Raw genomic sequence first — 20,487 nt, forward strand, 5'->3', positions numbered from 1 at the left:
CTCCACCAGCAGTCCCTGCAGCGGGACCCAACCGGCTGTGCCCCTGGGAGCACAGGGCAGTGCAGCCTCAGGCTTCCCTCCGGACCCGCTCCACCGGTCAGCACTCTGTGTGGGAACAGCCCTCCCGGGACTGTGACGCACCCTAAAGCGGGACAAGCACTGCACCTGTGCTATCCAATTCCATGTGGCTAGTTAAATTTAAATTAATTACAATTAAACACAGGGGCTAGGGAATAGTTCAGTGATACTGCACATGCCTACCTTGTGCAAGTCTGTGAGTTCAAACTCCCATATCAAAAGAAAACATAAGTAAAACTTAAAATTCAGTTTTTTGGCCAGTAGCACCTCAGCTGGTAACTCAGACAGTCCAACACAGAACATCACCAAGAAAGCTTTCAAGTACCCTAACATCCCAAATTCTACATCTGTTTATGTTAACTTGCACCCAGGTATAGTCACACAACTCCAGTTTCTTTATGATTCAACATGTGACTATGACTTAGTAATTTACTTGTATTTCCCAAGAATTAATGCCATCAAGGCGATGAGCAAGAATTCATTTTTGGTTTTTGTTTTTTTTTGGGTTTTTCTGTCTTTTTGAGACAGGGTCTCGCTATGCAGTTCAGGCTGGCCTTGAGCTCACTTTTGGTTTTTTTTTGTGGTACCGGGGATCGAACTCACAACCTTGTGCTTGCCAGGCAGGCGCTTATGCCACTGAGCTATATCCCCAACTCCTTGAGCTCACTTTTGAGTTGTGGTCTCGAACTCACAACGATCCTCCTGAGTGCTGGGATTACAGGCATGTGCCACCACGCCCAGCCAAGAATTCACTTTCAAGTTCAAACCCCCCATTGAGATATTTTTTCTTTCCTTTCCTGTTTTTTTGTTTTGTTTTGTTTTTTTGAAACAGGGTCTCACTATGTAGTCCAGGCTGGTCTTGAACTCACAGCAATCCTCCTGCCTCAGCCTCTCAAGTGCTGGGATTCCAGGAGTGTGGCACCATGCTTAGCTTGAGATTTTTATTTTCTCACTGAGCTAAGGTGCTATATTCTTTTTCCTTCCCTGAATCAAAACCTTGCACATCTTTTTCACGGTGTGCTTTCTGAAGACTCCTTGAGCCTCCTTTAGCTCAGGCTAAACAGAATTTCTTCAGATTTCAGCATATGGGAACAGGGTACTGTTCTCCGGGAAAGAAGAACATTTAAGGCAATGGAAAGCCCAAGCTGCTCCAAGGTTTGGTGCAATTCACCCATCCCCTCCCCAAGTCTTCTTAGCTGAGGGATAAGAGAGAGAACTATTCCTTACACCATCTTCTGAGAAATGTCCACACAATTTCTGACTTAAAAGCCTAACTCAAAGTAATAGGGCCTAGGCTCAGAGAACCTGAGATTGGCCTTCATACCATCCTGGAGGTTGAAATCAATTTTCAGGATCATTTTAATATTGTTACAAAGCTGGGCATGCCTGTAATCCCAGTACTTGGGAGGCTGAGGCAGGATTGCCACAAGTTTGAGTCCAGCCTGGACTAGATAGTGAGTTCAAGGTCAACCTGAACTACATAGCAAGACTCTATCTCAAAAATAAAAAAAATATATATATACATATATATATATATATATATATATATATATGTACACACACTGGTTTTTCTATATTATTTATTTATTTATACATACAGTTACCACTGTAGGCAGAATTCTGGGCAACCATTTTACAAAAGGCTTCTGGGACATCCCCACCCAGAGCGGGGCATGGGAGACACTTAAAACAAGTGTGTGTTGAATGACCGAGGAGAAAGGGTATGAAGATGCAGTACTTTCCGCTCAGACCTGCATTCCAACGCTGTACCATTCTCCTCAAAAGGGGAAAAAGGAAATACTTATCTCAACCTACTTTGAACATGCGAGGTGCCACGTGAGTGTCCCTTCCAGACCACATCTGCTTAATGAGCTCAGCATAGGCCTCTGCGATCTCCCCTTTCATGCCCAGAGGGTTGTCTCTGTTGATTTCAGCCTCATATTCATCTTTGAGGAAGTAGTCAGTCAGTGGTGCAGTGTTGCTCAGGCACTGAAACAAACCCATCACCCAGCAAATGGGGAGAAATCAGGCTCTAAAAGGCTGCTAAGGCTGCGCCCCGACGAAAGGCTCTCGCTCTCGCAGAAAAGCACAGCCTGAGGAGACCGCGCGAAAGGGCGAAGCAGGGGCCGACTCAGGGACGTGGTCCTGGAGGAGCTAAGCACTGGCTGATGCACTCTTTCCAGCCAGCTACCTGAAGGCAGAAGCTGAACATTCTTATTCAACGGGAGATTGTTTTTAAGGTAATCTGTTTTAACAGAAAGAACTGGGAAATAAGTTCCAGTGTTTTATAGGAAGACAAAATATAATAAAGCCAAAAACTGAAAAAAGACAAAAGACAAAATAACTTACCACAACCAAAAAATTATGAGGGAAAAATCAGGATAATCAGCACAGAAACTATAAATAATTTCATACACGTGAGGCAGGGGATATAGCTCAGTGGCGCAGCACCGGCATGCACGCAGGAGGCCCTGAGTTCAACTCCAGGTACCCCCAAAAATCACACATGTGTATACCAATTTTAACTATTTATATTAAAAAATGAAGGCGGGTGCTGCATTTATCAAATAAGTTTTCTACATTTACTAAATTAATCATATGCGTTTCTCCTTTATTCTTTTACTAGTTAAACACCAATGAGTAATTATTCATTAAACCAACCTAATTATCTTGTAACAAACCCTCATGTGGCATTTTAGTATCACTTTTCATTAGGTATCATTGAACTGTGTATGTTAAAATTTTATTTAGATCATGTGTGACTATAGTCATGAGATTTAATAGTCTAAACTTTTCTAGCCAGGCATGGTAGTGCATGCCTATAATCCCAGCACTCGGGAGGCTGAGGCAGGAGGATCATAGTGAGTTCAAGACCAGCCTGGGCTACAAAAGTGACCTCAAGGCCAGCCTGAACTGCATAGCGAGACCCTGTCTCAAAAAGACAAAAAATTACAAATTAAAAATTAAAAAAAAAAAAAAAAGCCAAGTGTGGTGGTACAAACCAATGTCACCAGGAAGACTACAAATTAGAACCAGGCTATGCAACTTAGTGACTGACTTAAGACTCTCTCTCAAAATAAGAAAGCTGGGTGTAGGGGTGCTTGCCTGTAATTGCAGCATTGGGGAGGTTGAGGCAAAAAGATTGACATGAGTTCAAGGCCAGCCTGGGCTACATAGAGTTCAGGGCCAGCCTGCACTACATAGTAAGACCCTGTCTCAAAAAACAAAACAAAGGAAAACAAAGGTGAAGACCTTGATTCAATTCTTTTCTAATTTTTTTTTTAAATTGGTGCCGGGAATCAAACTCGGGACCTCATGCTTGCCAGGCAGGCGCTTGTGCCGCTGAGCTATATCCCCGGCCTTGATTCAATTCTTAGTGCTGTGGGGGAGAAAAAAGAATTATGTTTGAACCAAATGAGGTAGAAGACACCTGTAGGAGGATTTCAAGTGCAAGCCCGGCTGGGCAACTTGTGAGATCCTATCTCAAAAACATAAAAAGGTCTGGGGATGTAGCTCAGCGCAAAGGCCCTGAGTTCAATCCTCAGTACAGGAAGGGAAAAAACAGGAAAGAAAATTCTAGGACAGTTTGGGCTACACAGAGTTCAAAACCTGCAATGGATCAGACAGCCAGATCCCATATAAAAAAAAAAAAGACTTGTGCACACCTGCACACCGCAGCTCAGGTGAGCTTCCACGACGGCCGCCCACTCCGTGCTGCTGCTACACACAGTGCCATGAAAACGATGTGTCCTGCTCCACAGAGGGAACACACCAGCTCCACATCTGGACCTCTGGACATGCGCCATCTGCTTTCTTCCCTGGCTGATTTTAATCTGTACCCTTTTGCTATAACAGACTGTTATCAGGAGCCCATGACTTTAGGTGAGTCCTGCTAGCAAAGCATTGAAACTGAAGGTGGCCCTAGGAACCCCTAAACTTGCAGCTGGCTTCAGAACTTGGGGCAGTCTTGGGAGACCGTGCATTCCTGACTGCAGAACCTCTCTGTGGCCCATGACTGTCACAAGGCTATCGTACACTGGGTGCGAAATAAATATTTATGGATGAACAAGTGAAGTTTCAAAGATTTTAGGACTTCTCCAGTACAGGGTATGAGGTGAGGGAACAGACTCTGGTGAAAAAGGGGTCAGCCTTCAGGGCACCACAGCTGAGCATGGCCCAGGTGTTCTGAGTCCTCACCCCTCCAGAGACCAACCAGAAAGGTATTCCAGTACTTGCTAGGGAGCTCATATCCCAACAGTCCACAAAATTCAAAATATTTTTACTATTGCTAACCTCATCTACTAAGGAAGCAAAGGCAAGAGGACTGCAAGTTCAAGGCCACATGGGCAATTTAGCAAGACCCTGTCTGAAAATGATTTAAAAGAAAAAAAAAAAGGCAAAGTGGGTAGCTGAGTAGTAGAGCACTTGCCTAGCATGCAGGCCTGAGGCCCTGAGTTCAATGTCCACTCCTGGGACAGTCTTGTTTTTTTTTTTTTACTGTAACACAAACCCAGAACTAAGAATACCTGTTGTGGCCACAGGTTCTGATGAAGGCATCACTTTTTTTTTAAGAGCAGAATATATTTACTGTGGAAAAAAAGCTTCTGTCAGAGAAGCAGAAGGGGTCCCAGGGACCCTGACTTCTGTAGGAATTTTTATAGAGCAAAAGCACGAGGTGAGGCGGGTTCCAGGTGGGGAAAAATGGGAAATCAGAAGGTAACGAGGTGGGACAAAACTGTGGCCAACCAATAAGATTATAATTGCTCAGGTAAAACTGATTAAATCAGGATCAAATGGGGAAGTGAGTCACTAGCAAGCAGGCAAGAATAGAAAACAGGGGCTTTCCCGGTCGGGGGTGGAGTCAGTTGCTCCTCCCGGCTCTGTCAAGGTGAGGATGCCTATTTAGAATATGAGGCACTGTTTATCCTCAGGGAAGTACGTGGGCACATTTGTTTCAACTTTTGTCTTGAGGTCTGGCCCTCAGCTGGCGCTGTCTGTCTCCCCACAGTTGCAAGGTATGTGTCTTCTGCTCTGGCTCCTCCAAGGGCCCAGCCCTGTCTGACTGCCTGTAATATTTCTACCTAACTTAGCTGTCTGTCTATAACGTTCCCCTCTCTGAAGAAGTTCCCCGAACTGCCCTGAGGGAGCAATGGGTGACAATCTGGCTGACAAAGCCATTCTTAACCAAGCAGGTGAGAGATGTCCTTTCAAACCACTAAACCACTGAAAGTAGGTCGGAACTACCACTCCTACCCAAGACTCCTACGCCAGACCACTCCTACCAAGACTCAGGACATGCGCACTGCGAGGGCAGCCCTTCCCATACCTGCAAAGCAGAGTTCATGAAGCAGGTATTCCCCAGGTTTCCAAGTCCACACAGCCCAGGCTGGATATGAGGAGATGGAGGCTCCTGGCCATTATACGAAGCGGAGAAGCCAGATCCACTGGAAAATACAACTCGCATCAGCAAAAAAGCAAGTGCTGCACACACGTGCTCAGACACTTTTGGGGGGCTCTGCTGGGGCCTCTAGAACTCATGTCCAAGAGCAGCCCCCTAATGCAAGTTCTCTTCACCCCTCTGCAGCCCTCCAGACCTGTTCCGCCTTTTGATATGACACGGTAGCAGTTGTTAAACACATCCTTAAGGTGAGAAATATTATCTGAATTTTTCTCTTCTGGGCTTTGGTAAGCGCTAGTTTTGGTTTGGATTTCTTTCTCTTTTTTTTGGAACCAGGAATCGAACTCAGCACATCGCACTTGCCAGGCAGGCGCCATGCCGCTGAACTATATTCCCAGCCCCCAAGTGCTAGTTTTATAGCCTTCTAGAAAGCTGACTGCAGGTGACTTCAGGGGAGAACATTTAGGTTACTAAGATCAAGAGTTTGCATCTGGGCCAGGCGAGGTGGCACATTCCTGTAATCCCAGAACTCCAGTTGGGAGGCTGAGGCAGAAGAATCCTTGCGAATTCATATGTGAGTTCAAGGCCAGGCTGGGCTACAAAGTGAGCTCAAGGCCTGCCTGAACTGCACAGTGAGACCCGGTCTCAAAACAACGAAAATAATAAGAGTGTACATCTGGAACCACCCACAAGGCTACACCCTGCCTTGACCTGACCTGAGTGTGTAACATAGTCTCTCAACTCACACTAGCCTCCACCTGTCTGCACCATGGGGCAGGCACTCCTGAAACTCCTGGAGAAAGGGTCATGGCCACCCAGAAGGGAAACACAGAGCTAAGAGGTTTGCACAGCTAAGAACCCTCCCCATGCAGCTGCTCTGGCCTCCAGCCAGCCCATCCCTTCACAGACAACTGCAGTGACACCCCCAGCCCCAGCCCCGGAACACAGGCTGTGGGAAACACCAGCTCGCAGGACAAGCAGAATTAGGTTGGAACTGGCAGAGAAACCACATGCAGCACGCTCCCTCAGGGAGCTCCAATCCCATGATACTTAGCGAAGCGGATGAGCACTGCACACACAGCCTGGGAAAATGCCGAGGACAGGGAAGCAGAGTATGAGTGCCTCTTACCCCCTGCCGACACTGGAGCTGCGCACCCCAGAGGTGTTAGTGCTATCACCATTTGCAACGAGAGAGGCGGAAACTGAGGAACAGGGACTTGCTGATGATTTTGGAGAGGTAGTAAAATTTCTGCTAGGTGCAGAGCTTGATCTGGGAGAAAGAAGTAAAAACAATGCTACTGACTTTTTGCAAATGTAAGCCCTATTTAACGCCTTAAATCGCTTTTCAAAAAAACCCCCAATGTTCTCTAAGCTGGGCATGGTGGCACACACCACCACTAGGGAGGCTGAGGCAGGATCGTTTCAAGTTCGAGACCAGCCTGGGCTGCAAAGTGAGCTCAAGGCCAGCCTGAACTGCATAATGAGACCCTGTCTCAAAATTATCTGAGTGTCAAGACATTAATTAGTTTTAAACCAGGAGTGATGGTGCTCATCTGTGGTCCCAGCACTTGGGAGGCTGAGACAGGAGGATCACTGCAAGTTTTTTTTTTTTGTTTGTTTTTCTCCGGTACCGGGAACCGAACTCACAACCTTGTGCTTGCCAGGCAGGCGCTTTTGCCACTGAGCTAAATCCCCAGCCCTCACTGCAAGTTTAAGGTCAGCCTGGGCTACATAGCAAGACTCTATCTCAAAAAAAAAAAAAAAAAAAAATTAACTACTCTTCCTGTCTCATTAGTTCATAGGATCACACACTAAACGTTCCACTGTGACAAACCCCCACAAGATGGACCTCTGTGCTTTTATGTACAGTAAGCTTCTTTATATTTTAGGAATTACATACAAAAGGCATAGAAAAATGGCAATGAGATAACTTTCCCAAAAATACTTCACACAAATTAAATAGCTGGTTATAGAGACATCATGGTAGTCCACACCTGTCATCCCAGCACTCTGGAAAGCTGAGGCAGGAGGATCACTTCAAGGTCAAGCCCAGCCTAAGTTACATATCAGTAGTGAATTCAAGGTTAGCCTGAACTATAGCAAGATCCTGTCTTAAAAAGTTAAAAACAAGGGGGCTGGGAATTTAGCTCAGCAGCACACCGCCTGCCTGGCAAGCGCAAGATCGTGAATTCGATTCCTACACCAGAAAAAAACAAAAAAAAGAGGAAAAAAAAAGTTAAAAACAAGGCCAAGCATGGTGGCACATGCCTGTAATCCCAGCGCTCGGGAGGGTGAAGCCAGAGGATCCCCGGAGTTTGAGACCAGCCTGGGCTACAAAGTGAGCTCAAGGCCAGCCTGAGCTGCATAGTGAGACCCTGTCTCAAAAAAAAAAAAAAAAAAAAACACCAACCCTGCCACATCCAAAAGCCTAGGGCTCCCTCATTCTCTTTCCTGACTTTTATCTCATGCTTATAAAGCACTACACATTGGTGTTTTTCTTATTTATCTTACTGTCTGTTCCTTGAGAATACTGTACACACTTTGTGCTGCTCACTGCTACAATCTCACCACCTGCAACAGTATCTGAACTACACTGGGGAGCGAGGCTGGGATGTACTCCAGGAATTCCACTTTGCACTCACTCCCCACTTGACCAAGTGACTCTGACCTTCAAGGGTAGAGGCCCATAGTGAGGACTGCTCTTTTCCTAAATCTGTGTCTTTTAACTGAACCTCATGGGCCTCCAGGTGTGGAGGGACAGAAGCAACAAGGCTGGGAAGAGAGGAAGGCGCCATCGCAAGGGTTTCCCCTTGACCAGCACACCGAGCCCCCTTTTGCTTTGCGCTACCTCACAGGCTACAACCCAGTCTGTCACCCAGGCGGCTCTCAGTTTTGGGATTACTGTTCTGCAGGACTTCCAGTTCTAAGAGAAGAGCTGACTGCCTGGGTTTGCGCTAGTTTCCTATCACTGTCACAAACTCAGTGGGGTAAAACAGTAAATTTGCTATTGTGCAGTCCCGGAAGTCCGAAGTCCAGAATGCTCTCTGACTAAAGTCAAGGTGTTGGCCACACGGCTGGCCGCATCCCTCTCGGCCGCAGGGACCGCCACAGGCTGGCACGTTCACTTCCCTGCCTCACACGTCCGCACTCTGGTTCTGCTTCTCTCCTCACACCACCTCCGGCTTTCCAGCCTCCGTTTCACTCACAAGGACCAGGGTGACCACACTGGGCCACCTAGATCGGCTCTCCATCTCAAGATCATCAGCCTAATCACATCAGCGATGTCCCTTTGTAAGTCGCACGTTCACTGGCTCCGGAGATCAGGAGCGCGAATCTCTTGTGCAGACAGGAGGCACCATTCTGTCTACCACAGGGATTTCCATCATCTCGTCTGGAAACAGCATCTGTGGCTTCTCACAACCAGAGCCCAGTCTGAGCAAACACGGCTTCAAGGGGTCTGTGACACTCCTGAAAATGTTGCCCATCTTTTCTGTTTCTCAAGGGAGGTCTCAAAGTTACACACTCTGAAATGAGCTGCAAGGCTGGCCACTATGTAACCAAAGCAGAGAGCAGAGCTCACCACTCTCCCCATAAAGACTGAAGCACACAGGACTTCCCCATCTTTCACAAAGAGGAAATCTCAGCAGTTCTTTCTCTCCCCTTCCAAGGATATGCGTAACTCCACACATCACGTGAGCATCTGAAATACCTGTGGCCTGGAGTTCAACTTTAGTAGCTAAACAATTCCGAATCCAAGCTCCAAGGGCAACAATGAATAGCAGGCAACTGGGTGGAGTGGGGTTGAAGGAAACTACAGACCTCAGGCCTCAGCTGTCGTCCTCTTCCTGCAAAGCCTCTGACTGAAGTAAGGAAAGAGCAGCGTTTGACAGGACAGCCGCCTCTTGGCAGAGCAGCAGGGTCGGATCCCGGCCCCGCTCTTCCTCCTGCTCTCTCACACAGCCTTGCCGGATGCCCGACAGGTCCCCTTCCCACGACGGCCCCACATGCTGCTTACCAAGGCTGGGTCTTCACCCCGACTGCGTTCTGGGTATGAGACTGAGTTTTCTACCTGACTCACAACCATTTTTCTTAGTGCAATTAACCACCTCAGGAAACAGTGTCTCTATGAGACCTGGGAGCCCAGCCACACAGGAGAAAAGTTCACTTACTTTGACTGCAGGGTCTGCCTGGGCCATGTGCCATCTTCATTTTGGGGCTCAATTATTAGCACCTGAAAGGGGAAACCAAATGAGGAAGGTGCCACCCACCACACTCCTGCTGCGCTGCAGCCGGCGGTCTCTGGACACACGCGCTGCGCAGAGCGGCTTGCTTAGGGCTGGCCCGGGCCCTCCTACCTGGCCTTGGTACAGCCCAGCATCCTGGATAGTGTTGTCCAGCTTGCTCAACTGCTCGTAGGTATTGCTCATGTATTTATTCCAGAGCCGGGTTTCACGCTCTGCAGGGATGTTAAAAAGCTTCCGCATTTCCTTCTCGATGGTTGCTGGGAGAGGAAGACACAGCACTCAGGGATTTCTTGATACAAAGATGAAGACAGTGGAAGCAAACAAACACCTTCCTCGTCCCTTTCCAGATGCACTTTGAAATGAAAGGTCCCTCTGAAATGAAATCCCCTGCCTGGCACGTGCATGACTGAAAAGTCCCTCTGCTTCTCTGACGATGTCAGTCTTACAGCAGAGAGGCAACATGGAAAGCAAGAGAGGCTGGGGTGTAGCTCAGTGATGAGCACCTCCCCAAGTTTGGACGAAGCCCTGGGTTCAATCCTGGGCATGGTGAGAAAAAAAACCTGAGAAAATTTCTCTCTGGAGTTAAGACAGACGTGGCTTCATCATCATCATCTCCCCTCCCCAAAGAAATGGGGTCTTGCTTTGTAGCCCAGGCTGGCCTTAAACTAACTGCGATCCTCCTGCCTCAGCCTCCCAATGCTCAGACTACAGGCACATACCACCAAGTCCAGCTTAGGTGTGGCTTCTAAAACTAGCTGTAGCCAGTGATACAGCTCAGAAGCACAGTGCTTGCCTGGCAAGCACAAAGTCCAGAGTTCGATCCCTGGTACGCCACCGCACCACCCACCCACCCCCACTAAAAAAACCAGCTGTGAGGCTGGGCAGCATGGCGCACACCTACAATCCCAGCACTCTTGGAGGCTGAAGCAGGAGAATTGCTGTTTTGAGCCCAGTCTGAGCAACTTAGCAAGACCTCATCTGTGTCTTGCCCTCTATCACTCCTTCTCCCTTTACAGTACTGACCTACACGCCCAGACGTTTTTATTCTTAACTCTGAGACAGTGTGTGACTGAGTGCCCCAGACAGACCTCAAAACTTGTCCATTCATCTGCCTCAGCCTCACTGAATGCTAGGATTACAGGTGTGTGCCATCATTTCCAGCTATAGGCCTTGTTTTTAAAAAAAGCTTTTTCAAAGGGCTGGGATATAGCTTGATGAGAAAGGCCTGGATTCAGTCCTCAGTGTGCATGTGAGAGGGGGTCACTAACTGCCACTTTCCCGTTGAGATCGCTGTGGTGGCAGCTTTGGTGGTCTGTGCGCACGTGCGCCTGTGTGCGTGTGCTGGGGATGGAACCCCGGGCACTGCACACACCACTGCTACGAAGCAACACCTCCAGTCTCTTGCTAGAATTTTTTAGTAACTTACTTTTTAACTTCTGACTCTGCTTTTCTTCCTATTCCCGTGGGACAAATGGGCAAGGACCACACGCAGTGTCCTATAGAACAAGATTCCTGGGCATGTCTTGCCACCAGAATCTCCTGGAGAAGGGGCTCTGGGTCCACATGATCCGGGTAAAAAGCCTGCAGAGCGTGCACGCTTGCCTGCCACCAGCCACGCTGGCCTGCAGTCTCTCACAACACACCAGGCCCCGCCTACGTGCTCACCAATGGTGTCTGCCTTGCTGAAATGGCAACTCAGCACATTGGTGGGGTCACTGTTCTCACAGAGCTTCAGTTCCAGCAAGTACACCTCTACTTTGCAGTGCTTGACAAACAGGCCATGCTCCACAACCTGTAAAGGAGAGACAGGGTGAAGGAGCAGCGCTTCCACACCCAGGCAGTCTTAGAGGCAACACCTCTCAGTAACTAAGAACAGCAGAAACCTCATTATCATCAGTTTCCTTCAGTCACCAAGGGATGAGAAGTACAGATTTTTATTTATTTATTTATTTTTTTTTGAGACAGGGTCTCACTATGCAGTTCAGGCTGGCCTTGGGCTCACTTTGTAGCCCAGGCTGGTCTCAAACTTGCAACAGTCCTGCCTCAGCCTCCCGAGTGCTGGGATTACAGGCATGCGCCACCATGCCCGGCCAGGTTTTTTCTTTTAAAGTACAGATTTTTTTAAAGCAATCAGCATCTCTTCCAGGAAATTAAAAATCTTTTTTCCCGTGGCACACCTGTAATTCCAGCACTCAAAAAGCTGAGGCAGGGCTGGGGAGATAGCTCAGCGGCATAAGAGCCTGCCTGGCAAGTGCAAGGTCCTGAGTTCGATTCCCAGTACAAAAAAAGAAAAAAAAAAAAGCAGCAGCAGCAGCTGAGGCAGGAGGATTTCCAAGAGTCTGAGACCAGCCTGGCCTACTTAGTGAGTTCAACGCCAGTCTAAACTACATATGAGACTCTGTCTCAAAAAAAAAACAAGCCAGGCATGGTGGCGAATGCCTGTAATCCTAGCACTCGGGAGGCTGAGGCAGGAGGATCATTGCGAGTTCAAGACCAGCCTGGGCTACAAAGTGAGCTCAAGGCCAGCCTGAACTGCATAGTGAGTCCCTGTTTCAAAAAACAAACAAACAAAAAAGACCTAAAAAAAAAAAAAGAAACAAAAACTTTTTTTCACTTATTAGGACCTACCAAAAGCACCTGATGGGACCACAGAAAAAAGCTTGCGCCTCAAACTTGGCAAAGGTAAGCTTCCACACCTTCTCCTAAAGTTTATACCTGAGTATACGAAAGAATTGCTGGGCTGGTGGTATAGCTCAGTGGTAGAGCATTTGCCTGACATGTGTAAGGCCCCAGGTTCAATCCCCAGCACTGGGGGAGGGGGGACCACACACGCTATAACTCATTAATTCAGAGCCACGCTTGCCCATAAAGCCAGATACTGCCCAGAAGGAAAGTTACTGTTCACCTCTAACACAAGACCATAATCTCTACCTTGAAGGAGCTGTCTAATCACAGGACTGAGAATATAGGCCAGGCATGGTGGCACACACCTGTAATCCCAGCACTTGGAAGGCTGAGGCAGGAGGATCACTGTGAATTCAAGGCCAGCCTGAACTGTGTAGTGAGACCTTGTCTCAAAAAGACAAAAGAAAAGAGAGAAAGAGAAAACAGGCATAGCCCTTGGCAATGAGCTCATATGGCAGCGCCCTAGATGTGGGAGGACATATGTAGAAGGTTAACCAACCCCCAGCTTTTTGATCCCTAAGCATTTGGGGTTCAAGCTAGAGAAAAAGTTCTGACTTGAATAATGACTCACAGAAACCTGGTCTTAGGACTGCAGTACTCTCTTCCTCCGCTAAAATGGAGAACATATACCAGCAGAGTGAGAAATTTACCGAGGGTCACAATATCAGCAGGCGTGTGGGCTCTTGTGATTCTGGCGAGACAAGCATACAACTGTGGGAGACAAGGTAGTGGTCTTCTCATGCGTCCTGACTACCAGAGCTACTAACAATCTGGCCCAGAGCCTACCTTCCCAAAGGTTTTGTAAAAGACTCAGCCATGTGACTAGACTCTTAAACTGAGGTGAGGAAGTGTCAGAAAGGTGCTGACGGTGATCATGGTGGTGTCTGCAGTGTTAGCAGTTCAGTCCAGGGGCTCACATGTGCTAGGCAAGCTCTCCACCACTGAGCTCCATCCCAAGCCCTAGAAATATTTTAAAATAAATGAGAACAGAGTTCGGGGCAGTGGCCCACACCTATAACCCCAGATACTGAGAAAAGCCTGCAGCAAGTTTGGGGCCAGCCTGGGCAACTCAGTAAGACTGCCTCAAAATAAAAAGGTTGGGGAGGTAGTTCAGTGCCCCCTGGCTTCAAGTCCAAGTATTGGGAGGCCAATGATGGGGACGGGGTGGGGTTAAACTAAGTTGTTGGGGTTAAAAAGAAGTACGTAACTGTATGTCCATGTGGTCCTCAGAGCCGTTGAGAAAGCGCTCCCACACTGCTGGGCGCATCCCCAACTAGTGGGCCATGTCGGTGCCCCTCATTCTAACACGATCGGTGAGCAGCCTCACTCACCGCCATGTACAACCTAAATCCCTTAAGAGAGCCACAAACAAAGGCTCAGTCAGTCACCTCCACGCCACCTCATGAACATACTCGTTTTCCTAGGAAACCAACACAAGCCAAGTGTCCCCCAGGGAGCACATGCAAGGACTGACCAGCAAACGTGGCCATCCACATACTCACTTTCCTGACAATGGGCTGCTGGCCTTCTACACAGCCGTACCAATTCAGTAATTTGTTCCAGGCCTCAGTTGGGACTAATACATAGTCCAGCTCGTCAATTAAGTGTTCTTTCAGGGTCTGACTCTCAGGATCTGGAAAAAGAAAACAGCATGTAATTCACTGCTCTTCCAGAAATGCTCGTTTCACACACTTTTCATCAACAACAAAAGAGAAAAAAGTACAAACCTCAAAATTCTGTAAACTGACAGAACAGAGCAGACTGCTGACTGGTATTTGACCTTAGCCATGTTTTCTGACCATTTTATGAGGAACTCCTATCTTCTAACGATTAGCAAGAGGGGCCAGGGATAAGCTAAGCAGCACAAGCGCCTGTCTGGCAAACGCAAGGTCCTGAGTTCGATTCCCAGTACCAAAAAAAATAATAATAATTAGTGAGGAAAGGAAGTCAGGTGTGGTGGTACAAGACTGTAACCCTAGGGGCTGGGGATTTAGCTCATCGGCAAAGCGCCTGCCTGGCAAGCGCAAGGTCGTGAGTTCAGTTCCCGGTACCGGAGGAAAAAAAAAAAAGACTGTAATCCCACTCAGCCAAGAAGCTGAGGGGAGGGAGGAAAGTTTGAGCCCAGCCTTGACAGTTTAGGGACGAAGAGATACTATGTCTTGAAAGTAAAAACAGAGGCTGGAGATTTAGCTCAGCCGCAAAGCGCCTACCTGGCAATGACTGGCAAGCACAAGGTCGTGAGTTTGATTCCTGGTACAGGAAGAAAAACAAAAAAAAACAAAAAAAAAAGAACAACAACTGAAAAAGAAAGTAAAAGCAAAAATACAAGGCCGGGAACTTGGCACCCCGGGCCTTCACACTGAGCTCCATCTCTAGCCTTTATTTTCATTTTGAGACAAGGTCTCCCTAAGTCACTAAATGGGCCAGGCTGGGCCCAAACTTTTGATCCTCCTGTGTTAGCCTCCCAAAGTGCTAGGATTTCAGGCATGAGTGCCATCGTTCCAATTATGTCACTCAAGTGCTTTCAGACTCCACAATTAAAATGGTTAATTAATGTAAGTTATACTCCTCCCCCCCAAAAAAATCTACTATGAAAGCAAATAAATGAGGCACTGAAAGCTGGGGGTGTACCTTTAGTGGGAGGGCACATGAGCAGCATGAGCACCAGGCCCTGGGCTCACTCTCCAGCACTAACAAACGTAAAGAATGTGAAATGATGCTTTTTTTTTTTTTTGTACCGGGACTCAAAACTCAGGACCTTGAGTTTGCCAAGCAGGCACCACACTGCTGAGATATACAGCCCCAGCCCTACGACTCATCATAAACTTAATTAACCTCAATGCCCCACTTGTTTTCGTTTGCGTGGCTTTTGTTTCTGTTTTGGGTGCTGGGCATCAAACCCAGGACCATCTGCACGCTACGCAAGCACTCTACCACTGAGCTATACCCCAGCCCCTCATTTAGCATTATTTGTATTTTTTATTCATTTATGTTTTTGCAGTCCAGGGATCAAACTAGGGTTTCCTGCGTGCCACACAAGCACCCTACCACTGTGCTACGCCCAAACCCTCAGCACTGTTAAACTTTTTTTTCTTTTGTCTTTTTGAGCCAGGGTCTCACTATGTAGTTCAGGCTGGCCTTGTGCTCACTTGGTAGTCCAGGCTCATCTCAAACTCACAAGGATCCTCCTGTCTCAGCCTCCCTAGTGCTGGGATTACAGGCATGCGCCACCATGCCCAGCAACACTGTTAATTTTAAATATTCCAAATCAGAGCTCCACAGGTCCCATGCAGACAGAATGTGCTTAATATGCCAGCTTTCAGCAGGGCATGGTGGCACACGCCTGTAATCCCAGCAGCCTGTTATCCCAGCACTCAGGAAGCTGAGGCAGGAGGATCACTGCGAATTCAAGGCCAACTTGGGCTACAAAGTGAGCTCAAGACCAGCCTGAACTGCATAGCCAGACCCTGTCTCAAAAAAAGACACAAAAAAAGCCAGCTTTCATTCCATACTCACCTAAAAAGGCAACACTCCTAGGTCTGAATTGGACATTCATGGTCTGAAATACACTCTCTTAAAAATAAAGGGCCCAAGGGTTTGGGGATTTAGCTCAGCAGTACAGCGCCTGCCTGGCAAGCGCAAGGTCATGAGTTCAAGTCCTGGTACCAAAAAAATAAGTAAGTTTGGGGCTGGGGATCTAGCTCAGAGGCACAGAGCCTGCCTGGCAAGTACAAGGTTGTGAGTTCGATTCCCGGTACCCCCCCAAAAAAATAAAAATAAAAATAAAGGGCTGAGGATGCAGCTCAGTGTCTTAGCTCTAAGTTCAATCTCCATTACTACACACACAGAGACAAAAAAATAAGGAGGAAAATTCTGACACATTCTACATATGGATAAGTGTTGTGAACATTACACAAAGTAAAATAAACAAGTCCCAAAAACACAAATGCTGCCAGGTATGTGAGGTATGCCTATAGTCCCAGCACTTGGCCAGGAATGGTGGTGCACACCTGTAACCCTAGCACTCAGAAGGCTGAGGCAGGATAGCTGCAAGTTCAAAGCCATCCTGAACTGCATGGCAGAACCCTGTCTCAAAAACACCAAAAAGAAAAATAATAAATTTTAAAATCCCACCTCTTAGGAAGCTGAGGCAGGACTGCCAGGAATTTGGGGCTAGCCTGGGCTACACAGTGAGTTCAAGGCCAGCCTGAACTATACAGTAAGACAAAAGGAAGGGACAAGAAAGAAGCCAGGAGTGGTGGCACATGCCTATAATACCAGAACTTGGGAGGCTGAGGCAGGAGAATCGTTGCAAATTCGAGACCAGCCTGGGCTACAAAGTGAGCTCAAGGCCAGCCTGAACTGCATAGCGAGACCCTGTCTCAAAAAGATGGGGAAAAAAAAAAAAGGAAGAAAGAGAGCGAGAAATGAAGAAAGAGAAGGAAGGAAGGGAAGGAGGGGGAAGGGAGGACGGAGGAAGTGAGGGAGCATTTTAAGTTCCTAAGGATTTCTAAAGACTACTGTTACACATGCAAGGCAAGGCTACTTGTTTCTATCTCCTCATACCAGGAAAGGCAGGTTCACAATGTCCATGTCACAGATATGTGACACCCCAGCTGGGTGTGGTGGCACATGCCTATAACCCCTGCACTCAGGAGAATGAGTCAGGAGGATTACTGGGTTCTAGGACAGGCTCCTATATTGCAAGACCCTGTTTCAAGGGGAGAAAAAAAGGCAACCCAGGCCACTGTCCAGGTGATCACTTAGCTAGAAAAGCATACTATACCTGCAAAGAGTCCAGAGTTGTCTATTGGTCCAGGAAATAGGTTATGTTCACCCACATTATACATATCCCAGCTATCAAAGCCCACGTACTTCTTCCATTGCTTGAACCATCGGCTGTCAATAAGATACCTAGAAAGAGACAATTTACTATAGCAAAAGGGATTATGTCACTAGGTGCAGTGGTGCACCCCCTTAATCCCAGCACTCATGAGGCTGAGGCAGGAGGATCTGTGAGAATTCGAGACCAGCCTGGGCTACAAAGTGAGCTCAACGCCAGCCTGAACTACAGAGCGAGACCCTGTCTTAAAAAGACCAAAAAAAAGACAAAAAAACAAAATAAAACAAAGACTGTATCACAAGTTTCTGAAGCTCCTCCTTAACTTTTCTGGTTTCTTTTTTGTTTGGTTTATGTTTTAGTGCCGGGAATTGGAACTTGGGACAACTGACTTAGAAGGCAAGCACTCTACCACTGAACTACATGCCCAACAACCTTAATCTTTGTTACGATTTTTTGACCAAGAGAATGTGTAACCCCTACCATAATACACACTCCCAAGCAAGAGCCAGCCCCACACAGCAGAGGGCTTGGCCTAAAGCCGGTATCCATTAAGTAGGACTGCTATAAGACTAAATAAATATTGAGCCAGGTATGGTGATGCATACCTGTAATCCTAGCTAGTACTTGGAAGGCTGAGGCAGGAGGAGTGCTTCAGGTTTGAGGCCAGCCTGGGATACATAGTGAATTCAAGGCCAACCTGAACTGCATAGCAAGACTCTGTCTCAAAAACCAAACCCTGGGTTGGATCTCCAGCACCACCACACCCAGCTATAGGTATTTGTCCGGGTCAACAGTTTAGTTACAAAAAAAAGAAAACAAACAGTTTAGTTACACTGCTTTGCTTAACATATATGGTACTGATTTTCCCTCTCAAAATTGACTAAATTTACCACCCAATTGAGTTACCCTTTAAGGACCATATAAGATAGTATCCCCAAATAACCTGGACATGGTGACACATGCCTGTAATGCCTATAGTCCTGGGCCAGGCATGGTGGCACACACCTGTAATACCCAGCACTCAGGCAGGAGAACTGCTTCGAGTTTGACTTCACCCTGGGCTACAAAGTGAGTTCCAGGCCAGCCCAAACTGCATAGTGAGACTCTGTCTCAAAAAGACAAAACACAGGGCTGCGGATCTGGTTCAGTGGTAGAGTTCTTTCCCTGCATGCAGAAGGCCCTGAGTTTGATCCCCAGCACCACATAAACACAATAAAAAGGACAAAAAAACAAAACAATGTCTGTAGGCCAGAGGCGGAAGCAGAAGGATCTCAGTGAATTCAGGGACACCCTGTTCTGATTGTGAGTAAGCAATCTTTCTGACTCTGCCTCTCAAGTGCTGGAATTACAGGCATTCACCCTTATGCACAGTTCATTTTTTTTTTTTTTTTTAATGTGTGTGTCTTCTTGAGATAGGGTTTCACTATGCAGTTCAAGCTGGCTTTGAACTCATTATGTACCCTGGCTGGCCTCGAACTCATGGCAGTCCTGCTGCCTCAGCCTCCCAAATGCTAGGATTACAGGCGTGAGCCACCATGCCCGGCTAAAGGGTTTTTGGGTTTTTTTTTTTATACGAGGAACTGAACTCAGGACCTTGCGCTTATCAAGCAGGCGCCTGCGCTGCTGAGCTATATCTCCGGCCCTCATTTTCAACTTATTGCTTTCTATACTTAAATATAAGCAAATCTAGTGGCCCAGCATGGCAGCGCACATCTGTAATCCCAACACTTAGAAGGCTGAGGCTGAGGCAGGAGGACTGCCATGAGTTCAAGGCCAGCCTGGGCTACACAGTGAGTTCAGGGCCAGCTTGAACAACAAGATAGGGCCAGCAAGAACCTATCTCAAAAAACAAACAAACAAAAAACACAAAAAAATAAGCAAATCGAATTATATTTTAAAACTATAATATAGCTACTTTATAGCTAAGACGGGCTGGGGATGTGGCTCAATAGTACAGCTCTTGCCTTGCATGCACAAGGCCCTGGGTTCAATTCCTCCGCACCACCACCACACACACACACACACACACACACACACAAAATTGCGCGAACTAAGACACGAGGAGAGGAAAAGAACTGTTAGACAACAAAACACAATTATATTGGTGAGTCCTTTAAATTTTTAAAGACATGTCAAAAGGTTCAGGCAGCTTCCCTGAAGCCAAAAGGATCCATTAATACATTCAAGTCTCTAAAACAGTTTTCCCTTCAAATTTCCTGACCAACAGCATTCACACACTTTGTGCGATTTTAATCTATCTTAAACTTCTCATGCTTTTACTTAGTATTCTTTATATATCACCCCTTTGCAGAATAGGTTCAGAAATACCTCTGCTTGCTTTTCACAGCTTTGCTACTCAATATAAACACCATAAACAAGAGCCAGGCATGGTGGTGCACGCCTGTAATCCCAGCGATGGGGAGGCTAAGCAAGGAGGATAGCCATTAGTTGAAGGCCCGCCTGAGCTACACATTGAGTTCAAAGCCAGCCTGAATTACAGTGAGACCCTGTCTAAAATAATTTTATAAATAAATAAATAAAAGGCTGGGGATGTAGCTCAGTGTAAAGACTATCAGCAGTTCAACCCCCATTACAAAAAAAAAAGTTTTAAGGCTTTTAAAAATACACACCACACACACACATACACTAAATGCACTACTTCTACCCACGCCTGTAATCCCAGCACTCGGGAGGCTGAGGCAGGAGGATCGTTGTGAGTTGGAGACCAGCCTGGGCTACAAAGTGAGCTCAAGGCCAGCCTGAACTGCATAGGGAGACCCTGTCTCGAAAAGACAAAAAAATAAAAATAAAAATAAATGCACGGCTTCTAATCTCATCTTTCTCTTCCGAGCTTAAACTCCTCTGTTAGTGGCTTCTTCAAGGCAGTGATGCTCAGTCATATCCAATGCACATACTAGCCCGTTTCCTACTCCCACACAGTAATACCACCCAGAAACCTCTCCACTACTACAGAGTACTATCTTTTCTATTATCTCTATTAGAAGGCTTCATACCTCGCCTTTGCTCTTCTAAAGCTGAACTTTTCGGGGGATGGGGATTTAGCTCAGGGGCACAGAGCCTGCCTGGCAAGCGCGAGGTCGTGACTTCGATTCCCGGTACCGGAAGAAAAACCAAAAAAAAAAAAAAATCTGAACTTTTAATTTTCTAACTTGCTCCAGACTCTAGGCTACCCTTCTTTCCCACTTCTACACGCTTGTCACAATGACTTTTTTTTTTTT

General features: G+C 47.0%; 1 protein-coding gene across 1 annotated transcript in view; it reads right to left on the reverse strand.

Annotated features, from left to right (window-relative positions):
- Usp4 (ubiquitin specific peptidase 4 (proto-oncogene)) overlaps positions 1 to 17,319 on the reverse strand; it is a gene marked incomplete at both ends in the record, with an annotated part of 37,455 nt that extends 20,136 nt beyond the window's left edge. The window contains 8 exon segments of the mRNA XM_013507642.1: positions 1,894 to 2,067; positions 5,405 to 5,522; positions 6,606 to 6,746; positions 9,646 to 9,707; positions 9,832 to 9,977; positions 11,386 to 11,512; positions 13,908 to 14,038; positions 17,192 to 17,319. Coding sequence (XP_013363096.1) covers positions 1,894 to 2,067; positions 5,405 to 5,522; positions 6,606 to 6,746; positions 9,646 to 9,707; positions 9,832 to 9,977; positions 11,386 to 11,512; positions 13,908 to 14,038; positions 17,192 to 17,319 — 1,027 coding nt within the window.
- Positions 17,320 to 20,487: the final 3,168 nt, after the last annotated feature.

This window comes from Chinchilla lanigera, unplaced genomic scaffold (assembly GCF_000276665.1).
Source record: "Chinchilla lanigera isolate Chin_1 unplaced genomic scaffold, ChiLan1.0 scaffold00131, whole genome shotgun sequence".
Taxonomy (NCBI): Eukaryota; Metazoa; Chordata; class Mammalia; order Rodentia; family Chinchillidae; genus Chinchilla; species Chinchilla lanigera.